The 19,605-nt window shown below is 36.2% G+C and overlaps 1 protein-coding gene across 1 annotated transcript in view; it reads right to left on the bottom strand.

Moving 5' to 3' along the window:
• Positions 1-2,836: 2,836 nt before the first annotated feature.
• LOC139687068 (protein Wnt-16-like) overlaps positions 2,837-19,605 on the bottom strand; it is a 42,646-nt gene continuing 25,877 nt past the window's right edge. Inside the window, exons 3-5 of the mRNA XM_071584172.1 lie at positions 8,377-8,503; positions 6,619-6,759; positions 2,837-3,085 (exon numbers count right to left, since the gene is read on the bottom strand). Coding sequence (XP_071440273.1) covers positions 2,837-3,085; positions 6,619-6,759; positions 8,377-8,503 — 517 coding nt within the window. The remainder of the gene's footprint in view (positions 3,086-6,618; positions 6,760-8,376; positions 8,504-19,605) is intronic.

Raw genomic sequence — 19,605 nt, forward strand, 5'->3', positions numbered from 1 at the left:
GAAATCATGGGGTATTTGTTTATACCACAGGATAATTTAAGAAGTTTGACTGCAGGGGTAATAAACTGAATTGGGAACCACTAAATATGCAGTGATTACTCATCTATAATGCAAAAAAGATAAAAAAAGTGGTGGAAAATCCATAAATATAGCATATTAATGTGCCTCAAAAAATGGAATTGACAGGCTGATTATTTTACCTGGAATGTTTGGATTTTGATGTGTCTGAAAGTCGCACTCATCTTGGAAAGATTGTAATGAGTCAGTGACTTATTCCCAGGTACTTTTTCTACCCACATTTATATATTCCTAGTCACTCTTAGGAAATACTTCATTATAGACATCTGTCAGTGACAATATCAGGTAGATACATATGTCCACATGACAATTTTCAATGGATATTTTCTTGGATATACCCTAAAATATTTGTATACCTGAAAAAATCAATCAAGCATCTTACATATGGACAGTTATGCCCCTGATTACAGCATCCTACCAGTTCTCAAGCCACCATTAAGAACCTATTTCACAACCAGATGAGAAATAAATATTCTATATTGTGATCTAATCTGTAAATGATAGATCAAAGAGTACAAATTTTATGCCACAAATTTGTTTAATTGGCTAAAAATGGTATCTATCCACGTATTACGAGGCCAGAAAGTGGCCTTGTGCTTTTTATCACAGTATTTACCTACTGTAAGGTGAAGTACAATAGAAAGCGATTATTGGAGTTAAGGCATAGAATCATTGATGCAGCATTAATTTTATAGGCAATAAAATCCCGCAATTCCTCGTTCTTATGAGATTTGTATAGAAAAAGAGAATTAGATGGGGAAATGAGTGTTATCATTACCAAAAAAAAGAGAGCAATGATGTAATGGGAATTGCATATTTTAGATGAGCAATTTTAACTACATGTTTTATGAGGTTTCTTCTTCAGTAAAAAAATGTAGTGTCATCTATTTTTTTAAAGAAAAGCACCACTTCTGCAGCATATATAGACACAACACAACAATTTCTTACTTGAACATATTTGTAAACTTATCTGTATTTATAATTGAATATCCTCATTAAAATATTTTTCATGTTTCAAAACATACCTGACAAAAATGTAATAGTATTAAAAATATAGTTGAAAGTTGAAAAACTACCCATGATACTATACTGGAGCAACAAACCGTGAATTTGAGTCAACCATTCACAAACACATTTATTTTCAATAGCATTCATTAGAAGCAATAATAACCTGCAATGTTTACTCCTCTAGGCAAATGAGATTATGACAATAATTGAGTGCAAGAGTGATGCCCACATTGAGAATTGCCTGTAAAAATGATAACAGTATTTGATATTTTAGATCTGTTGTATGATTGATTATGTTTATTAAGTACATTTAGAATGAAGCTGTCATGAATATAAAATTGATATTAATTTTGGGAAAAAATGCATGGACAACCTTCATAAAACTGGTGGATTGGTGTTTCTATAAAAATGTAAATTACGCGAATGAATACTGTGTTATTATTAATGTAGCTCTGATGAATATTTCATCAAAAAATTGGATGCATAAATGATCCAGCTTCATTATATATGCCATTAGAGGTATTTACATAGTTGTTCTTACATAACAAAGACATTACATCCTCTGCTAACATGAAACCATTTATGACATGCTCTCATTTATTTTCACATTATAAATTGAAGACACTACAAAAACGTAGCAGTAGACATTATTAACATTCAGTCAAAAAACAAATATTTCATAATATTAATAAATGAAAATGAAATAATACTCAAGAGTTCATTACATTAATAGGAATGATTAATAAATACAATACATCACACAAGGTATCAGAAAGTATATTACACATTTTTTCTTTCAGAACACAACATATGATCACATTAATTTTTATGGAAATGGAGTGATTAATAATGATTGGCCAAGATGAATCTTCAGAAAGTTTAGTAAATAACATGTATTTACAGGTAACACCTTCACAAGGGAGTGACTGTTCAAAATTATATTGTAAATTACTTACATGTATGACGATCAATTTGTGTTTCACAAGTTTTGCATTTTACATAGCAACACCAGTAGAATTTACAATGGCATCTTTCCACATGCTTCATTACCTGGTGCAGAAAAGAAAAATTTTCATTTAGTAAAATTGGTATTCTATTTGAACTTATTCTAGGTATTTAGATTCTGAATAAAATATTACTTACTTAAGTAAGTAATATATACTATATTAAGTAATATATAATATAGTAAGTAATATATACTATATTACTTAAGCCCTTATAAAGTGAGTTACCGAGTTGCATTATTAAAGTTAAAGGCAGAAAAACTAATAATTTTTTATGCAACAGAATGTTAATTTGCTCCTTAATAACTTGAACAGTAGAGAATTGGCTATTCTTAGTAGATTCACGCCATTTTTACTTCTCAACTCATACTTAATACATGCATACTTATTCGCTCCAGATTTCACCTATACAATGAAAATCCAAACATTTACACTTAAAATTAAAAGTATTGCATGAAAATTTTTAATTGGATCACATTAATTGGCCAAACCAAAGCTCGTGGCACTCAGATGCATGAAGGAGTGAGGAAAGTAAGTGAAAGTGTTCACAGAAAAAGCAGAGCAAAGGAAATTTTCCAGAAAGGTATCCCCACACAAACACTCCTCTCATTTTTGTGCCCTAGGCACCCCTCGCCAATAAAAACAGGCCCGTAGTGCTAGTGCTACGAGCTCTGGATTCCTCCATAACATAGTATTGAACAAATAGTAGCATGCCAAAGGGCAGGGTCATCCTTTGCACCCCTTATTCAAGTGTAGTCCTTAAATATCATCACCTGTGTATTATAGCCCCTTCCACAGCACAGTAAATCGCAACTATCAGGACCATTTGAAGTTTTATTACAAATACGCCCAGCAGTTCCAGGTATTCCTTTCTGAGGATCTTCAACACAATAGTTGGGAGACTTATGGATGTGAACTAGTTCACCTTTGCTCACTGGCAGCTGTTTCTTTGATCTATTCTTTCGCCGAAGACGTCTCTTATTTTTTGTTGCCACCTTGAGCAGAAAATATTTATAAATGTATACAATTTTTATAAAACATTAATAATTTATCAATTATATTTATCACAGAACATATTGAATTGGACATGGTATTAAAAAAATCAACACAATGTAAAATAAATTTTATTTTATTTAGAGCAACATGCCTTTTGGAATACATCAATTCTCTATCATAGATGAGTAATGATAAAAATGATTTTTTACGTAAAAACGTGACCAAATTATATTTGAACAGGCTAATTGAAATGGATGCATGGAAAGTAATTGGAAGTAAGAGATCATAAATGATTTGATCATTTTTTATAATGACCAATAAAATATAAATAAAGAGAGCCTTTAAGTAGTATCCCTGTATATTTATCCATTTAAAAAATGAATCATATATCTAAATGAGAATAAAAATGTATTTCTATGAATACTGGAACATTCTGGCTGAAATTCACAGGCTCAAAACGCCATTTGAAGAAACTTCAGATAAATATTGACTTGAAAGTCCTCTTCTTAGGTACTAAAAAGCTCAAAATAGTTACTCTTCGTTTTACATCGAATTACATTGGTGATGTCTTAAAATTATTCTGCGGGGAAAGCTAACATGGGTACAGTTAAAATTTTTAAAGGCAATGCATTCATCAGAGCACAATGTTTGACATAAAAAATGGTCACATTTTTATGTGTAAAAGTTTTTTGCCCCTTAGAGAGTACTACTACGAGGTTTATACACTAGAGAAATATTTGTTGTGCTATACTTCTCCTCTAGCAACTGGAAAATAAGAAGACCTCAAGCTTGATACAATCTTCATTAAAAATGTTAATGTCTTGGCTAGGGATGATAAAATATCCATAGTGACCATTTAAAACTATTAATACCTACAATATATTAGCTGAATTTTCACCACATTATTTATATATATATAATAAGGTTAGGTTTCCTTTTGATTACACCACTTTTAGAGCTAATATTGCGGCTAAATTATTGACTCTATTGCTATATTAAATCCAAATAAATATTTCATAAGCAAATAGGTCAGCACCAAATTTCTGTATCTGCAACTAAACTGAACGTAGGAAAATTGTCATTATTGTAAGTATATGAAATGGAGGAAAGGAATGAGCTTCACTTTAGAAATAGTATGTGAAATTAAAACCTAAGATGTAGTGATATCAGTTTGTATTGGCGTACCCTTCATAAAATCCACTTTCCTCTAATATCTGCATACATCTTAATTTGATGATTATTTTACCATATGCAGCCTTAACATAGATGTATGAGGGTGGTCTGAAAAGTTTGCAGCCTAGACCATGGATGACGTCACTGCTCACATGATTTTTCTCTCATACTGGCCCAACTGTGAGCATATACCATGTGAAATATTAAGGCACTTCATTCAACCAACCATTCAGCAGGTTGCGGTAAGCAGCCGTTTGAATCAGTTGCGGTCTGTGTGTAATTAGAAATGGAAAAAAAATCAAGTATTGTGCAGTTATGTTATTCTTCGTAAAAGTTTTAGAGCCAGCTAAAATTTATTCGAGGACTGCAAATTTACATGGAAACTCTCCTCCTTCAATTTCCTCACAAATAAATCAGCAACTGAGTTTAAAAGTGGCCGTGAGAGCCTCCAAGATGATTCAAATGAAGGATGTGTGAAAAGTGTCCCAACACTGGAAATCATCAACAAAGTGCATAACATTACTTTTAAAGATCTGCATACAAAGGTGTAGGAAATTGCTAATACTGTAGGGATATCAAAATAATGCATCAATTGCATTTTGCATGAGGAATTGCTCATGACTAAGCTTTGCATAAGAGGAGCAACAATGTGGATCAAAAATGCATTTGAATGACAATTTCCAAACAGTGCTTGGTGTGCTTCATGAAAAACAATGGTGATTTTGGATTTGATATCAAACAACAGATGAAACATAGTTTTTCCATTACACACCAGAAATGAAACAATAATCCATGCAGTGGATAGAGGTTGGTTCTTTAGCTTCGAAAAAGGTGAAGATGGTGCTATTGGCAGAAAAAGTCAAGGCCATTGTTTTTTTGGAATGCGAGTTCTGTTAATCCACTATTTTGAAAAAGCTAAAAAAATGGGGAATAATATTCTAACCTTCTAATGAAACTGGACACAAAAATTGGTGAAAGAACACCAGGCTTGCAGAAAAAAAACCTGTTTCCATCAGGACAATGCACCTGTACTAAAACTTGTCTTGGCAATGGGAATATTCAGAGCTTCCTCAGGCTTCCACCTCTCCCGAAAACTCAAAATGTTCCTTGCTGGTGAGCATTTTTAATCACGAAGCAATTGTATCTGTAGATGAGAACTTTGCAGCACCTCTTGGAGAAACCCTACTTAGATGGGATAATGGCACTGGAACACCTCTGGATGAAATGTATTAATATTAAAAGCGATTAAGTTGAAAAGTAAGAAGAGGATAGGACCATATGGAGAACTCTTAAGTTTTTCCAATGGTTAGTAAAGAGTTTGTATATTATTTTGTAATCATATCCTTTTACTACGACTGTGTGATTTGTGAGAACTACCGCAAAGAAGAAATAGATGGATCGGACACACATTGAGGCATAATGGATTGATTAGGAATATAATAGAAGGAGGGAAGATTCCATGAGGAAGGCCAAGAGACATAAATATAGGACAAATTAAGAAGGATGTAAAACAGAGAGGGTATCCAAGGATTGAGGGAATTGACATTAAATGGATTAGAATGGAGGGCTGCAGTAAACCAATCCTAGGATTGAAATACTGATGATGATGTGTGTGTGTGTGTATGTGTGTATATGTATATGTTATATATATATATATATATATATATATATATATATATATATATATATATACACAATGATATATATATATACAATGATATATATAATATATATATATGTTTATATATATATATTTATTTATATATATGTTTATATATATATATATATATATATATATATATATATATATATGTTTATATATATATAATATACAATGATATATATAATATACATACACAAATAAGCATACAAACATTGGAATTGGTTTAAAAGTGATTTTTATTTAACTCATTATATACCTACGTAATAAATAATTTATGAATGCAAAATCATTGGTGCATCTAATTTATCCTTATATATGTGTAAGCTGATAAATCAAATGCAATGGGAATCGAAACATTTTTGAATATGTAAAATATTCACTGTTATTGAACATTAATTATTTATTAAATCTATAAATGAATTTAAATAATTAAGTTCTACGCTATGCAAATAATTTTAATAATGATTATTGCTATAAAATGTATGACTAATTTATGTCATTTATCATGAAGCTTTACGCCATTTTGTAACAAAGTTAGATACTTAAAGACTGAAGGGTAAAAATATTGGATTTCACGCAATCGAAGAAAAAATTAAAGATCTACAGGCTTTGAAATAATAGAAGCATATAATGGGATTTTGCGTCCTAATTTTTCATCATTGAATTAATTCTATACTTCCTAAAAGTACGTGCTACCTGAACAGCAAGACGATACTTCCTCTTCAATGTATCACCTACTTCATTAAAAGATGGCATTGTCTGCCAGCAAGTTTTTAGCTCACAAGACCCTGAAACTCCATGGCAGCGGCACTGCATTCTCATTAAGGATGATACCACCTACAAATTGGAAAATGAGAAGAAAGGAGAACTTCAGCAATTAGGTTTCCATTTATTAAAATGATATGAGTGCTAACCACAGATTCTTAGGAACCATATGTAGGCTTCTCTTGTTTGAATTGAATTGAATGTAGTTTGTATTAGGATTACTAAATCGTATACAGTTAAGTTATATGGAAACATCCCAAAAATATCATAGCCAATGCTCTAAATTGTTTATGGCTAACAGACAGATAAGAGACCAAGGAAACCAAGACGTGCAACAAGAAATTATGGAGGAGGTGATCTCTATAGAAGATTCAGAGAAAAAGAATTTAAGAGAAAGGAAAGCAAGAAGGGAAAAGTGAATTTTGGAAGCAACTGATTTTAGGAAGTAGGCCTTTCTAGGTTCACAATTATTCATTTGGTGGTATCTACCATGTTCTTATGTAAAAGACTCGGGCCAGCAGCATGAAGTGCTATCAGAACCAAGTCCGATAACTGGATCTGAGTGCTTTATGAAAAGTATAACATTCTTCATGTGCCCAAAAGCCCTATCACTCTAGCTATGCCACTGATACTATGTAATGCCCTCCTGAATGGAGATCATGCAGTGAAAGTTTACAGAGACAGAGGAGCACATTAGACAATATGAGGGTACCTGATGGAAAAAGCATTTGCCGAAATAGGCTTCTCGGATTTAGATGTGAAAATTCATACTGTTTTAACCTCTCTTGACTACAAAAGGACAAACTGTGACCCATGTTCACATGTAGAGTGAATGGCTTCAAGCTTATAACAACTGTTGACCCCTTATTTATGGCTGTATGAAAAAAAATAAAACCATGCAGTCATGCTATATTTGTGCATGAATTTTGAAAAATTGAGGATAGTATATGAGATTGGAAAGGAGAGTACCTTTGATCACTGTTAATCTTTGTTACTTATACCAATGCTCTCTCTGATGGATATTATATAAAGAAGACCTCAATGTTTAGATATATTCATTTCAGAAATCACATAGATGTTTTATTGAGATTCACTGAATTAACAAAGCCAAAACCTAAAGTCACAACTTGGGTAACATAAATCAAAGAAGTAGCTAGAAACTTACTCTCTTGAAAGAAATCAAGATAGCACTCTAAGTGAGCATGATGAATAAGAAACAAGGGCAAGCTAGTTGACTTGCTTTACAAAAAGTTGGAGATAAATGAAAAACCTCATCTCATGTAAGAAGCATACCCTCTTTTCAAAAACTCTTTTGATGAAATAAAGCTGCTTGTGGCAGCACGTTTATATAATTTTATTTCAAGAATGTATGCATTGGAGTATTGAAACTTTCACCAAATTTTCAGAAGAACGTACCAAACAATTTGGTCCACATGACCATTATACTTACATAAATAAAAGTCACAGAAAAATTTCCAAATTTTTGCCAATAATTATCAAAGCATTAGATTTTTAAGTTCAGCAATAAAATTAAATGAAAAATGTCATAAGAAATTCCATAGCAGGACAATAGGTTTAACAATTATTTTAGCAAAGAAAGGTCTAAGAAACAAGTAATCATAGAAATTGCCAAAATTTTCAATGTAGGGGTACCTTGACAAAGGAAAATAAAGGTAGATTAGGGTTTACCTGTCTTCCAGCTTCATTGTTGTGAAGATTCATTTTCATTCTTGTGCTCCATGCCTTCTTAGACTTTTCACGCTCTGGTGCATCCACAAATTTCCTTGCAAACTGGACACCATATTGAAGATTGTCACTGGAAATCACATGGTTAATCTATTAGTAGTTTTATTAAAAATAATTATTTCACTTTTAATGACTTATTTAATTATTATTATGAGTAGTCTACTGCTCAAGGTAGGCTTTTGATGGATCCCATGTCTGAGAGCATCTACAATTCTTAGCCCCTCCTCATGTAACACTAATACTTACTAATAAATATATAAATATAAAATAAATAAAATACCCCGCACGACAGAAGCCATTCTTCAACATATGTCTTTCCTTCGCCTTATTCTACCTCACCTTCTGAGTATTCTCCCCTCTATCACAGTTTTCGATAAGCCATGAATCCACTTTCCCTGCTTTCTTTCAATTTCTCCCAATATACTCTTTGCTTCTCCCCTTCTATTCCTTGAACTTCTTTGTCATGGTTGCAATCCTCAGGATGAATGACTAACTAGCCCTTGACCATTCACAAATCAAACTGTTTTAATGAGAGCCCCCTCTCCTTAAATTCCTTCCTCTTGTCTTTTCCATACCTTTCTTACCATTTACTCTGCCTGCGTGTTGAAAGCATGGATGAGAGCAGACGAATTCAAGATGTTGTGCATGATTGTCTGTTTTCTATTCATCAACACATAAATGAAAAGTTCCATTTGGTTTCAGTACCTTCCCTTTGGTTTGATTCAAATGGGAATGATTTTTTCCGAAATGCATTCATGAAACGTCCGGATTAGTAGTTTTCATTCGTTCCTCGAATTATATGAAGGTCTCGGATGAGCTGTTTAAAATAAAATACACCTGTCATACAAATGCATACCTTCGGTTTTTCTGCGACGTTTGAATTTAACTATCATGTTTGACCACTTTGACGTATTGCACGCAAGAACCCGAGTGCCCACCGTAACTATTAATGCCAAATATCAAAGATGTCTCAATCAGGATTACGTCCACCTATTTATGACTCCTGCGGATTTGCTTCACTCCCTCTTCCTATGGTATGACATTTTAGCAGATATATCGTAAAAGGGTGATTAGGGTAAGGTAGGATTATCGAAGGTAAGAAGTCGAGTCGGGCGCAGCCGACAAAAAATAATATTCCACCCAAAAGGATCCAAGAGAACGATAACCAACCTTGGTATTGATAAAAGAAACAGCCACGGATCTAAAATTCCTTGCAACATATTCAGCTGTAACGGAAATTCTGTTTTCTGCGCGAGACGTTTTTCGGTAGGTAAGAGGCGAAATTTATGTCCAAGGGGGAAAGTTTTCAGTGGAGGTTCGATCAAGTCCTTCGAAAAGCTGAGAGGTCAGTTAAAAATCCACCACACTTGAAGGCAGCACGTGAGTGCTTGGGAGGGATCCGCTGGCCCTTGGGTAAGAAGAGATGCAGGCGTGGGATAAGTTCGGGGACTAGGCATTTTCGAAGACGACGACTAGACTACCGAAGGTACTACTAGTTTGTGACTGAAGGAAACAGGGAGGGAGTGGGAGGCGAGGATTATGGCAAAAAGCGCAAGAGTGAGTAATAAATTACGGCACTGAAAGGCGTCTACGTATGTAAGTGCGAAGAAAGGACGATGGAGAATGTATGTAACAGGATAATTAGGAAGGCTGACAACAACTGATCCCCTATTGAAAATCAATGATGACGGTTTTGCTGACCAACGTACTTGGCTTACTACGAAGAATCTGTCAAAAGGGGAGTTAAGCCACGGGAACAGGAGTTGGGGTCAGGTTCTTTTGAACGGGAGATTTCCGTAATTCGTCAAAGTGATGAATTAGTCAGCGTCCACTGCTGGAAGCAAAAGATTTGGTTCTGCTCATGATTTTTCAATTTTATAGATAAAGCTATGACGTTATCATAAATTTAAGGGACTTCCGAGATTTCTTTTCGTGATTCACTACGGTTTTCCAAATCCACCCATATTCACTGCGGCCTACATTGTTGTTAATCGTGATTTAGGAAGCTAGCAGAATTATATGATTATTTTATTGATTTAAGTGAGATACTTAATAAAGTGGGGTCTTTTGAATGAATGACGCAGTAAAACGTTCAATCAAAAGAACTTCTGAAAGTAGACCTAACTAAGACGTCCACCAATTTTCGAAAATTTCTGACACGGGTTTACTTAGTATGTCGGTAGTCGCTGTCATTTAACATGTCAGCCCCAAAAATAATCATCCATGAAGCCTATATGACACAAATGCATTATTCTCAAAGGTATTATACAGGGTGGCACCCAAAAGTGGTAGGACTGATTTTTTTACAAGAGTTTTATTGACGATATACTTACATCAACTTAATAATCTTCAAAGTATGCTCCTTGAGCTGCTACACACTTAGTATAACGTTGCACCCATTCCCCGTACGCCCGCTGGAAATTTTCTTTGGGGATACAGTTGATGACCCTCGTCGAAGCCTCTTGAACGGCCTTTATCGAGTCAAAACGTCGTCCCTTGAGCTGTCTTTTCATCAGGGGGAAGAAGAAGAAGTCCGGTGGTGCCAGATCGGGAGAATAGGGTGGGTGCGGCAACGTGGCCAACGTATTTGGCCACGCGCACACGCGTGGCCTGTTGGTCGACCCTCAGAATTTTCGGCACCACCTTGGCGCACACCTTGCGCATGGCCAAATCCTGTGAAATAATGCGTTGGAAGTCGGATGCAGACAGACCCAACTGGTCTGCAATTTCTTCACTGGTTAAGCCTCGGTCTGTGTTCAGCGGTGTCCTCACTCTGTCCACATTCGTGTCGGTTCTTGCCGTCGACGGCCCTCCGGAGCGATGGTCGTCTTCAACGAGCTCCCTACCCTCTTTAAACAACTTGTGCCACTCAAATACTGTGGAACGGCTTAAGGCAGTGTCCCCATAAGCCTGCTTGATCATATTGAGGGTCTCAGTTGCCGTTTTCCCGAGTTTCGCACAAAACTTCACGGAATAACGTTGCTCTAAATTCAGATTCATTTTGTTTTTCGACGCGGACAAAAAACTTGCTTCACTAAAAACAGTGTCCTCACTCAACGACAGCCCGCAGGCGACTGAGGTTGGTGTCGGTCTGTTGCTAAGAGCCCCCCTATACCTTACCCTGCCAGACAGACCCCCCTCCACCGCTCCGTTCGCGCCGGAGAAAATCAGTCCTACCACTTTGGGGTGCGACCCTGTATATTATAATGTATTGATAAAATGTATAAAAATAATGAAAGAGTCAAACAAACGTTTATCAAATGTTTATTTACCGAACACCCGTTTATGAATATTAAATATGTCGAATATTTAACATAAAAGTAAGTCCAAAAATAAATTGTTACGCCGAACTATCCAATTCTAGGCTGTGCTCTTTGATTGGGTTTGGAAAATTTCCAAATAAATAAGCGACGATAATGCTTGAAAACCAAAAATTTGTTAGAGGTGTGCCATTCATATCACTGAGTGGGATTTTCACGCTCTCACGGGCATCTAGTCACGATTAGTGTTGCCACTACTGTTTTCAAAATTTTTAATCAAGTTTGTAATTTATTGTATGCAAAGTGAAGAAGAATCATATTTATTCATTCTCGAAAGATGAGAAAAAAAATTGTCGCATGGATGACTCAACATCTGTATGTTGGTGTCGCGGTCACCGCCAAACAGTATTAAAATATAGGAAATAAAATCTTTTCTCATTTTAGACATTTGATGTCAAAATTCATTGTAATAAGAATGCGGAAGCCGATTTTACATTTTAAGAGTGATTAAGAAAGAGTCCACAGCACGATTCATGAATTTTTTGAAAGTAATATGAATGCCCGTAAGGGTAAGGTCGAGAAAAATCATCAAATCGTTGCTCAAGTTGCTTAAATTAAACCTTAAGGTACTTGTGTAAAGAAGTGAGGTAACCGCAAATGCACAAAGAAACTTTAGCCAGAACATCGCTCTCCAGATTCCGATAAGGTACGTCAGGACAAGCATTCTGACCAGACAACTATTTTTTCGACACCACCATAATTGGTTTCCACGCATTTCTGGCGTATTCTTTCTCTTTGGTAAAATGACAAAGGATTTGGTGTCTATTCTCTTCAAAAATGGAGCACGCTGATCTCCCATTTGCACTTCTCGTGAAACAGTACTTAAAAATATGATTAAGAAGTATAGATAATGTTTCCGATTTTCCTCAAGATCCACAATAAATTCTCAAATTATTGTGGAAGCACAATACAAATAGATAAATCGTTAAGGGGCAGAAGAATTCAAGAAAACCGTCTGGAGAATTACGACATGTTTTTGGAATTCAGTTCATTTATGTGGCACCCTATGGTATACGTTATTCTAAGCCGTTGGGAACTCACCCAAACAGTCTAGGTTACTTAGTCACCTTGATTTCTAAGAAATCCAAAAAGAACCCAAGTGACATTTTCAAAGAATTGCCAGACGTAACCTTTTCGATAAGGCTGATGTGAAGATACGAAATGGACATCAGGCGACATGGAAGGCGTTTCACATGCTCTGCATTTCGTGAAAATAAATATTTACAGTTAATTTTTCGAAAGGCTGGGCATTCTTCTTAAAAATTAATTTTAAATTTCCTTTCTCACTAAAGGCTGAAGACATTAAAAACACAACCAATTTAATTGTTCTTCGTAATGAAATAAAGAGAAATCAAAAGATTTTGGGCAAATAATGGATAGTAAGGGAAAGCATAAATAAGAAACTAAATCTGTCCCTAGTCTTTGAAAACAGGAAATATTTGAGCATCTTGTCCTAACGAGATCATAGACCTCTATGATCAAAGATTTTCATTTAAAGGATTCTCAGACTAATGCCTGCAAAAATGCTAATTGGATTGTAATCTGGAATACATTCGAGTCTTCGAGTTTTTCGATAATATGGATATCTGACTTCAGGATTGAATAATTTGGAAAGCTCAAATGTTTCAACAGCTATATTATTATAAAAATTATTACTATAAAAATTCCCCAAATAGATGCTGAATTGAAATCTTTAGGTACAAATAAAAGTTATGGCTGTTGGGAAATCTTAAAGTCAACTTTGCTTGCAACCAAAACAGCTGGAGAGATTTGGCATATTTCATTCCAATTCACACCAAAAATGCTCCCAGGAGGACAAACTCCTGGGAGCATTTTTCGTAACCATGAGGTCGAGCTTGGGTGAAAATTATGGAGTTGCCAAGGAAAAAGAGGCGATTCAATTAATATTTACTTATTCGAAAAATACCTTCCCTTAATTAATTTGAGTATTTGGTTGAATCTAACATCCTTCCAACCCTCCAGTTACTCAAGAAATTCAAGTGATTAACAATTAATTTTTTTTAAATTTCTCTTATATATTTCAGAAATCCTCTCATCTGAATACTTAAAGGGCTATCCTCCTTTAAAGTGATGTTGGGGTAGATATTTGTCAGTTCTCTCATTAATTTCGATTTTTGCGATATTTAGGTGAAAAAGTAGAAAAACAATAGTTTTTACAGTAATGAAATGAATTTGTGCGTAGGAGTAAAAAAATTGCTAATGAACAAGGAGAATTTCATGCAAGAATTTTATTTCATTTTGGAGAATTTGATAACAGATTATAAAAATTATTCATATTACCATAGAATAGATGACACCGGTCGTGGATGGACGCCTCGAGGAGGTGAGGAGACTTGTTCGCCCGACTTAATTAACCTACTTGTTTTCGTATGTGCATTCTCTTGAATTCTAAAAATTTATTTCTGTACTTTTTCTCGCACCATTTTTCTAACTACAGTAAATAATAAATACAGATGAGGAGGCTACGATACCTTATATACAATGAGGCGAGGCTGCAAGAGTTACTCCAAATATGAACTACTATAAACCCGACTGAGTTTTTATTGAAAGATAAAATCAATCATCGATGAAATGAAATCATTAATATCACTCATATAAAAACATATAAATTCTAACGTATATATATATATATATATATATGTATGTATATATATTATATATATATTTTATATATATATATATATAGTATGCATGTATGTATGTTAGAATGTATATATATATATATATGTTCTTATATATATATATATATATATATATATATATATATCGTTATATTTCTTATGTATATATATATATATATATATATATATATATATATATATATATATATATATATATATATATGTTAGAATATTATAAATATACATGCATTTATAACCCCTCCCCGGACTACAACCTTGACCTGGTGGAAGGGCTTGTGCGTTCCGATGACCCCTAGCGCCGTGCTGGCTGGAGTAATAATAATTGCTCCCGGTAGGGTCACCTATGCCAGATAGGTCGAAGTTAGGAGCCAGACGAAAGGTAGTCCACGCAGCGTCTGTTCCTCAGTGATGCGACTGCAATGGCGTCTGACCCCAGAGGGGCGGCCAGTAAGTGATGCTATCACGTTAAAAACAATATTGAGGAAGGCAACGGGAAACCACCTCAATTATCATTCCCAAGATTTAAATGATAGACAATACAGAGATTTTGAGTCCTGGCAACTACGGGGCTCGACCAAATCGGCCGTGTGTCGTACCCGGCAGCGGGGGAGGCAAGGCTTCCGCGGTCGTCATCCCACGAAACTCTTGCAAGAGAAAACCGGCAGCAGCAGGACAGAAGACGCAGGAGAAGAAGACCCAATTAGTTAGAATAGGAACGTGGAATGTTTGGACAATGATGAGAACAGGGAAACTGTAGAATATTAAGCGAGAGATGGAAAGGGGAAATATAGATATTTTAGTTCTATGCGAGGTGAGATGGAAGGATAGCGGGGATTGGTGGAGTGATAATTATAGAATAATATAAAGCGATATATATATATATATATATATATATATATATATATATATATATATATATATATATATATATATATATATATATAAGCGACGGGGACGAGAGCAAACGAGCGGTTGCCATAGTATCAAATAAAGAGGTAGGAAGAAGCGTAGTCAGCATACCTGTAGAACAGGTAACGGATAGATAGATAGATAGATTACTATTAGAGATAAAAGCAGAACCGACGAACTAGGTTATTATTCAGGTATACATGCCACCGAGCAAGCATAAGGAAGAAGAGGTCGATACGATATACGGTCAGTTAGAGGACATCATCGCATGTGTTCGTGAAGGGAAACATTTGATAGTAATGGGGGATTGGAATGCGACGGTAGGCGAAGGAAGAGATAGTGATGAGGCGGGGGACTACTATTTAGGCACGAAGAATGACCGCGGGGAGAAAGCAGTTGAGTTCTGCAGGAGACAGGGCTTAGTCATAACCAACACCTGGTTTAGACACCACAAAAATCGCAGGTATACACACAATATGCCAGGTCACTCAGAGAGGCATGACCTAGATAATATCCTGGTTAGACACATGTTTAGGAACAGTGAGATGAATTCGCACAGCTTCCCGGGAGCGGATGCGGACTCTGACCACAATTTAGTTGTTATGAAATGTATCGTCCGTTTCAAAAAGATAAGGCAGGGGTGGTGGGATAGAAAATGGAACGTAGAGGCATTAAATGGATTAGAAAGGAAGGAATACCAGCAGGCTATAGAGGAAATTATGGAGGATAGTAAAGGGCTAAGTACTATCGAAGAAAAATAGGAAGGGATCAAGAAAAGGTTATCTAAAACCGCAAAAGAAACTATTGGAACCGTTAACGCGGAAAGGATTGGAGACCTTGGATCACGGATGAGATTAATGCAAAGATGAATGAGAGGATAAAATGGAAGAATGTACACACGGAGTTAGGCAAAATTTAGTACAAAGACTTTAACAAAACATTGAGGCGGGCAACAAATAAAGCAAGAGAAGCATGGTGCAAGACGCAGTGTGAGGATATGAAAGTTTACAGAGGAAGGGTGAAATTAGTGCGCTGTACAGCAAAGTTGAATCGTTATCGGGAATTAAGAAAGGGAGATCTATGCTAACAGTTAGACAAAAGGCGGGTAAGATAATAGTTGACACAGGAAAGATCCAAGAGAGATGGAAGGACTATATAGAGGAATTGTATAGTAAAGAACTTAGACCAACAAAGTTAGACATAGGCAAGAAACATGACGTAGAGAAATACAGCTTAGGTCCAAAAATACTCGACGAGGAGATAGAAAGGGTATAAAGGGAGATGAAGTTAAATAAGGCCGTGGGAGTGGATAACGTTCCTGCGGCACTACTGAAATGGTTCAGCAAATGTGGAAGGAAGAGGCTATATGGGCTGATTCGTAGTATCTATGAGGAAGGAATCTGGCCGGAAGACTTTGTGAGATCAGTTTTAGTTCCTATTCCGAAAAAGGTAAGGGCTACATCATGTGAGGACTACAGGACAATAAAGTTGATATCCCACGCAGCTAAAGTTGTCCTCAGGATCATAAACAAAAGGATAGAGAGTGGGGCAAATATTTACTTAGGGGATGATCAGTTTGGGTTTAGGCAGGGGAAAGGTACGCGTGATGCCATTACAATAATGAGATTATTAATCGAGGGGAATACAGAATACAACTAGGAGGTATTTGCCAGTTTGGTAGATTTCGAAAAAGCGTTGGATAGAGTGAATTGGGGAAAACTAATGAGTATATTGCAGAAAATAGTTATAGATTGGAGGGATAGGAGGCTAATCCGCAACCTGCACATGTCTCAGTCTGTTCAGGTGGGGAACGGGGAGTCCGGATGGGCAGTGTTAGGAAGAGGTGTAAGGCAGGGTTGCCCATTATCACCGTTGCTGTTCAACCTGTATGCAGAGGAAATGATTAAAGAGGAATGGGAAGAACTGGAGGTAGGAATGAAAGTGGGCGGGGAATTCGTAAAATCAGTTATGTTTTCTTAAGCTTAGTTTGTCAGTCAGCCAAGGGGTTGCAAACATTGCTGAGTGAATTGGAAATTCAGTGCGACAGGTATGGGATGAGAACCAATATTAATAAAACAAAGGTTATGCGATTTACTAGAAAGAAAAAGGCTAGGCTAAACATTAAAATAGGAGGGCAAAAACTGGAGCAGGTAGAACAGTTTACGTATCTCGGAAGTGTTTTAGACCAACCCGATCAAAGTATTAGGGACGTAAGAAGAAATGCGATAGGCAACAAGGCTTTCACAAGCAGGGGGGAGTTGATGACAGGGAGATTGAGTAAGGATATTAACAAAAGACTCGTAAAAACTTTGATATGGAGCGTAGCTATGCACGGCGCCGAAAAGTGGTCATCGAAGCAGGAAGATAGACGTAGACTGGAGGCTTTTGAGATGCGGGTGTGGAGAAGGTTAAATGGACAGAGAAGAAGACAAATGAGTGAGTACTTGGTATGGTGGGTGAGGACAGAGGTTTGTTGGGAGAAATTCTATGGAAGCAGGAGAAGTGGATGAAGGGGATATTGACCGGCAGTGGGATGTTGAAGACTGTAATTGAGAGGAGAATGTTAGGCAAACGAGGAAAGGGAAGGAACAGGATAGGAATGTTGGACGGGATGAAGGGAGGAAGAAAGTACTCAGAGATGACAGGTATGCATTCCGAATGTTGACTGTGGCATATGGATAAGCTACCTTGGACCGAAGCAATGTTCATCGGTTGTGTAATATGTTCTCAGAGGGCCGAGAAGATGTGAACGACGAAGAGCGTGCCGGACGCCCGAGAACGTCAACAACAGGCGAAAACATTGATGAGAAGAAGAAAATAGTATTGGTCAATCGTCGAATCATCGATAGGGAAGTTTCTGAGGACCTAAAGATATCTTTTGGCTCGAGCCATTCCAATTTTACCAATGATTTGAGCATGGCACGGGTCGCCGCGATATTCGGACCAAAATTGCTCAATTTCGGCCAAAAACAGCAACGCATTAACATTGCTACGGAGGTTTTACGCGACAACCTAAATTTACTCCAGAGGGTGATCAAAAATGCATTTGGGTCATGACGAGGAAACAAAGCTCAATCATCCCAATGGAAGCTGCAGCACGAGCCAAGGTCAAAAAAAGCGCGCCAAGTTCGGTCGAATGTGAAAGTTTTGCTAGCAGTTTTCTTCGATTGCAGGAGCGTGGGGCATCATGAGTTTTTGCCACAGGGTAGAGTGGTAAATAAGGAGCATTACCTGCAAATTATGCGCAAATTGCGCGAAGAAATTCGCCACAAACGCCCGGATTTATGGAAGAACAAAAATTGGCTTTTGCACCACGACAACGCCCCTGCTAACATACCGTTACTTGTGCGCGAATGTTCGGCCAAAAACAAAACATTGAACATACCGAAGCCACCGCATTCACCAATTCTGGCCCCCAGTGACACTTTCTTGCTCCCGAAAGTGAACAGGCCCATGAAAGGATGACGCTACGCCACGATTGACGAGATACAGACTATCGATTGAGGAGCTGAACAAGATCACAAAAAATGATTTTTTGAAGTGCTACGAGGACTGGAAAAAACTTTGGCACGTGTGTATAATATTTAATGGGGATTACTTTTAAGGGGACAAAATAGATAATTATGAATAAATGAATAACATTTGAAAAAAAGGATACTTTTTGAACAAACCTCTTATACCCATTTCGAAGCGTATTTGAGATCCAAATAAAATCCAATTTATAATTCGACGTTGCCCATATTCAAAGGATCACAATTCGGCAGAAGTTACACAAATGGCCATGAAATACACATTTATTAACCTGAGTTTTAAGTTTAAAATTTTAAGCATTAAAAATATGACTTCATTGCACCCATAGAAGACTTTAAATGTAGTGAGGAGTTCAAAGAGGCTATCTGTTGCCTGTTACATTTCTTTACCTAGTTATTATATCTCTGTGTTTTATTTTGGCGGCAGAAAAATTTGGAAAAAGATGTGAAATGATTATGGGTTCGCTAAGTAAAGATGTAATTAAAACATCAGTAAAGACTACTTTACAATGGAAAATAGCACTGTAAGGATCTAAAGCCTGGCTTTGAGGCAATAAGACAATTGAGTGTACATGAGAGTCTTTTGCGATGTGAGTGTGGCAAAGAATGGAGAAATAATGTTGAATTAAGAGTACGTCAAACACTTAATTTTATCTATTGTGGCTAAAGAGAGAAATTTGCTGGGTGAAATCCAAAAATGGCGGAATAATTTTGTGCAGGAAGTGTTGAAAGGAGGGGTATTTTGAAGGT

The sequence above is a fragment of the Hetaerina americana genome, unplaced genomic scaffold (assembly GCF_022747635.1).
Source record: "Hetaerina americana unplaced genomic scaffold, ioHetAmer1.1.p SCAF_16, whole genome shotgun sequence".
In the NCBI taxonomy this organism is placed as follows: domain Eukaryota; kingdom Metazoa; phylum Arthropoda; class Insecta; order Odonata; family Calopterygidae; genus Hetaerina; species Hetaerina americana.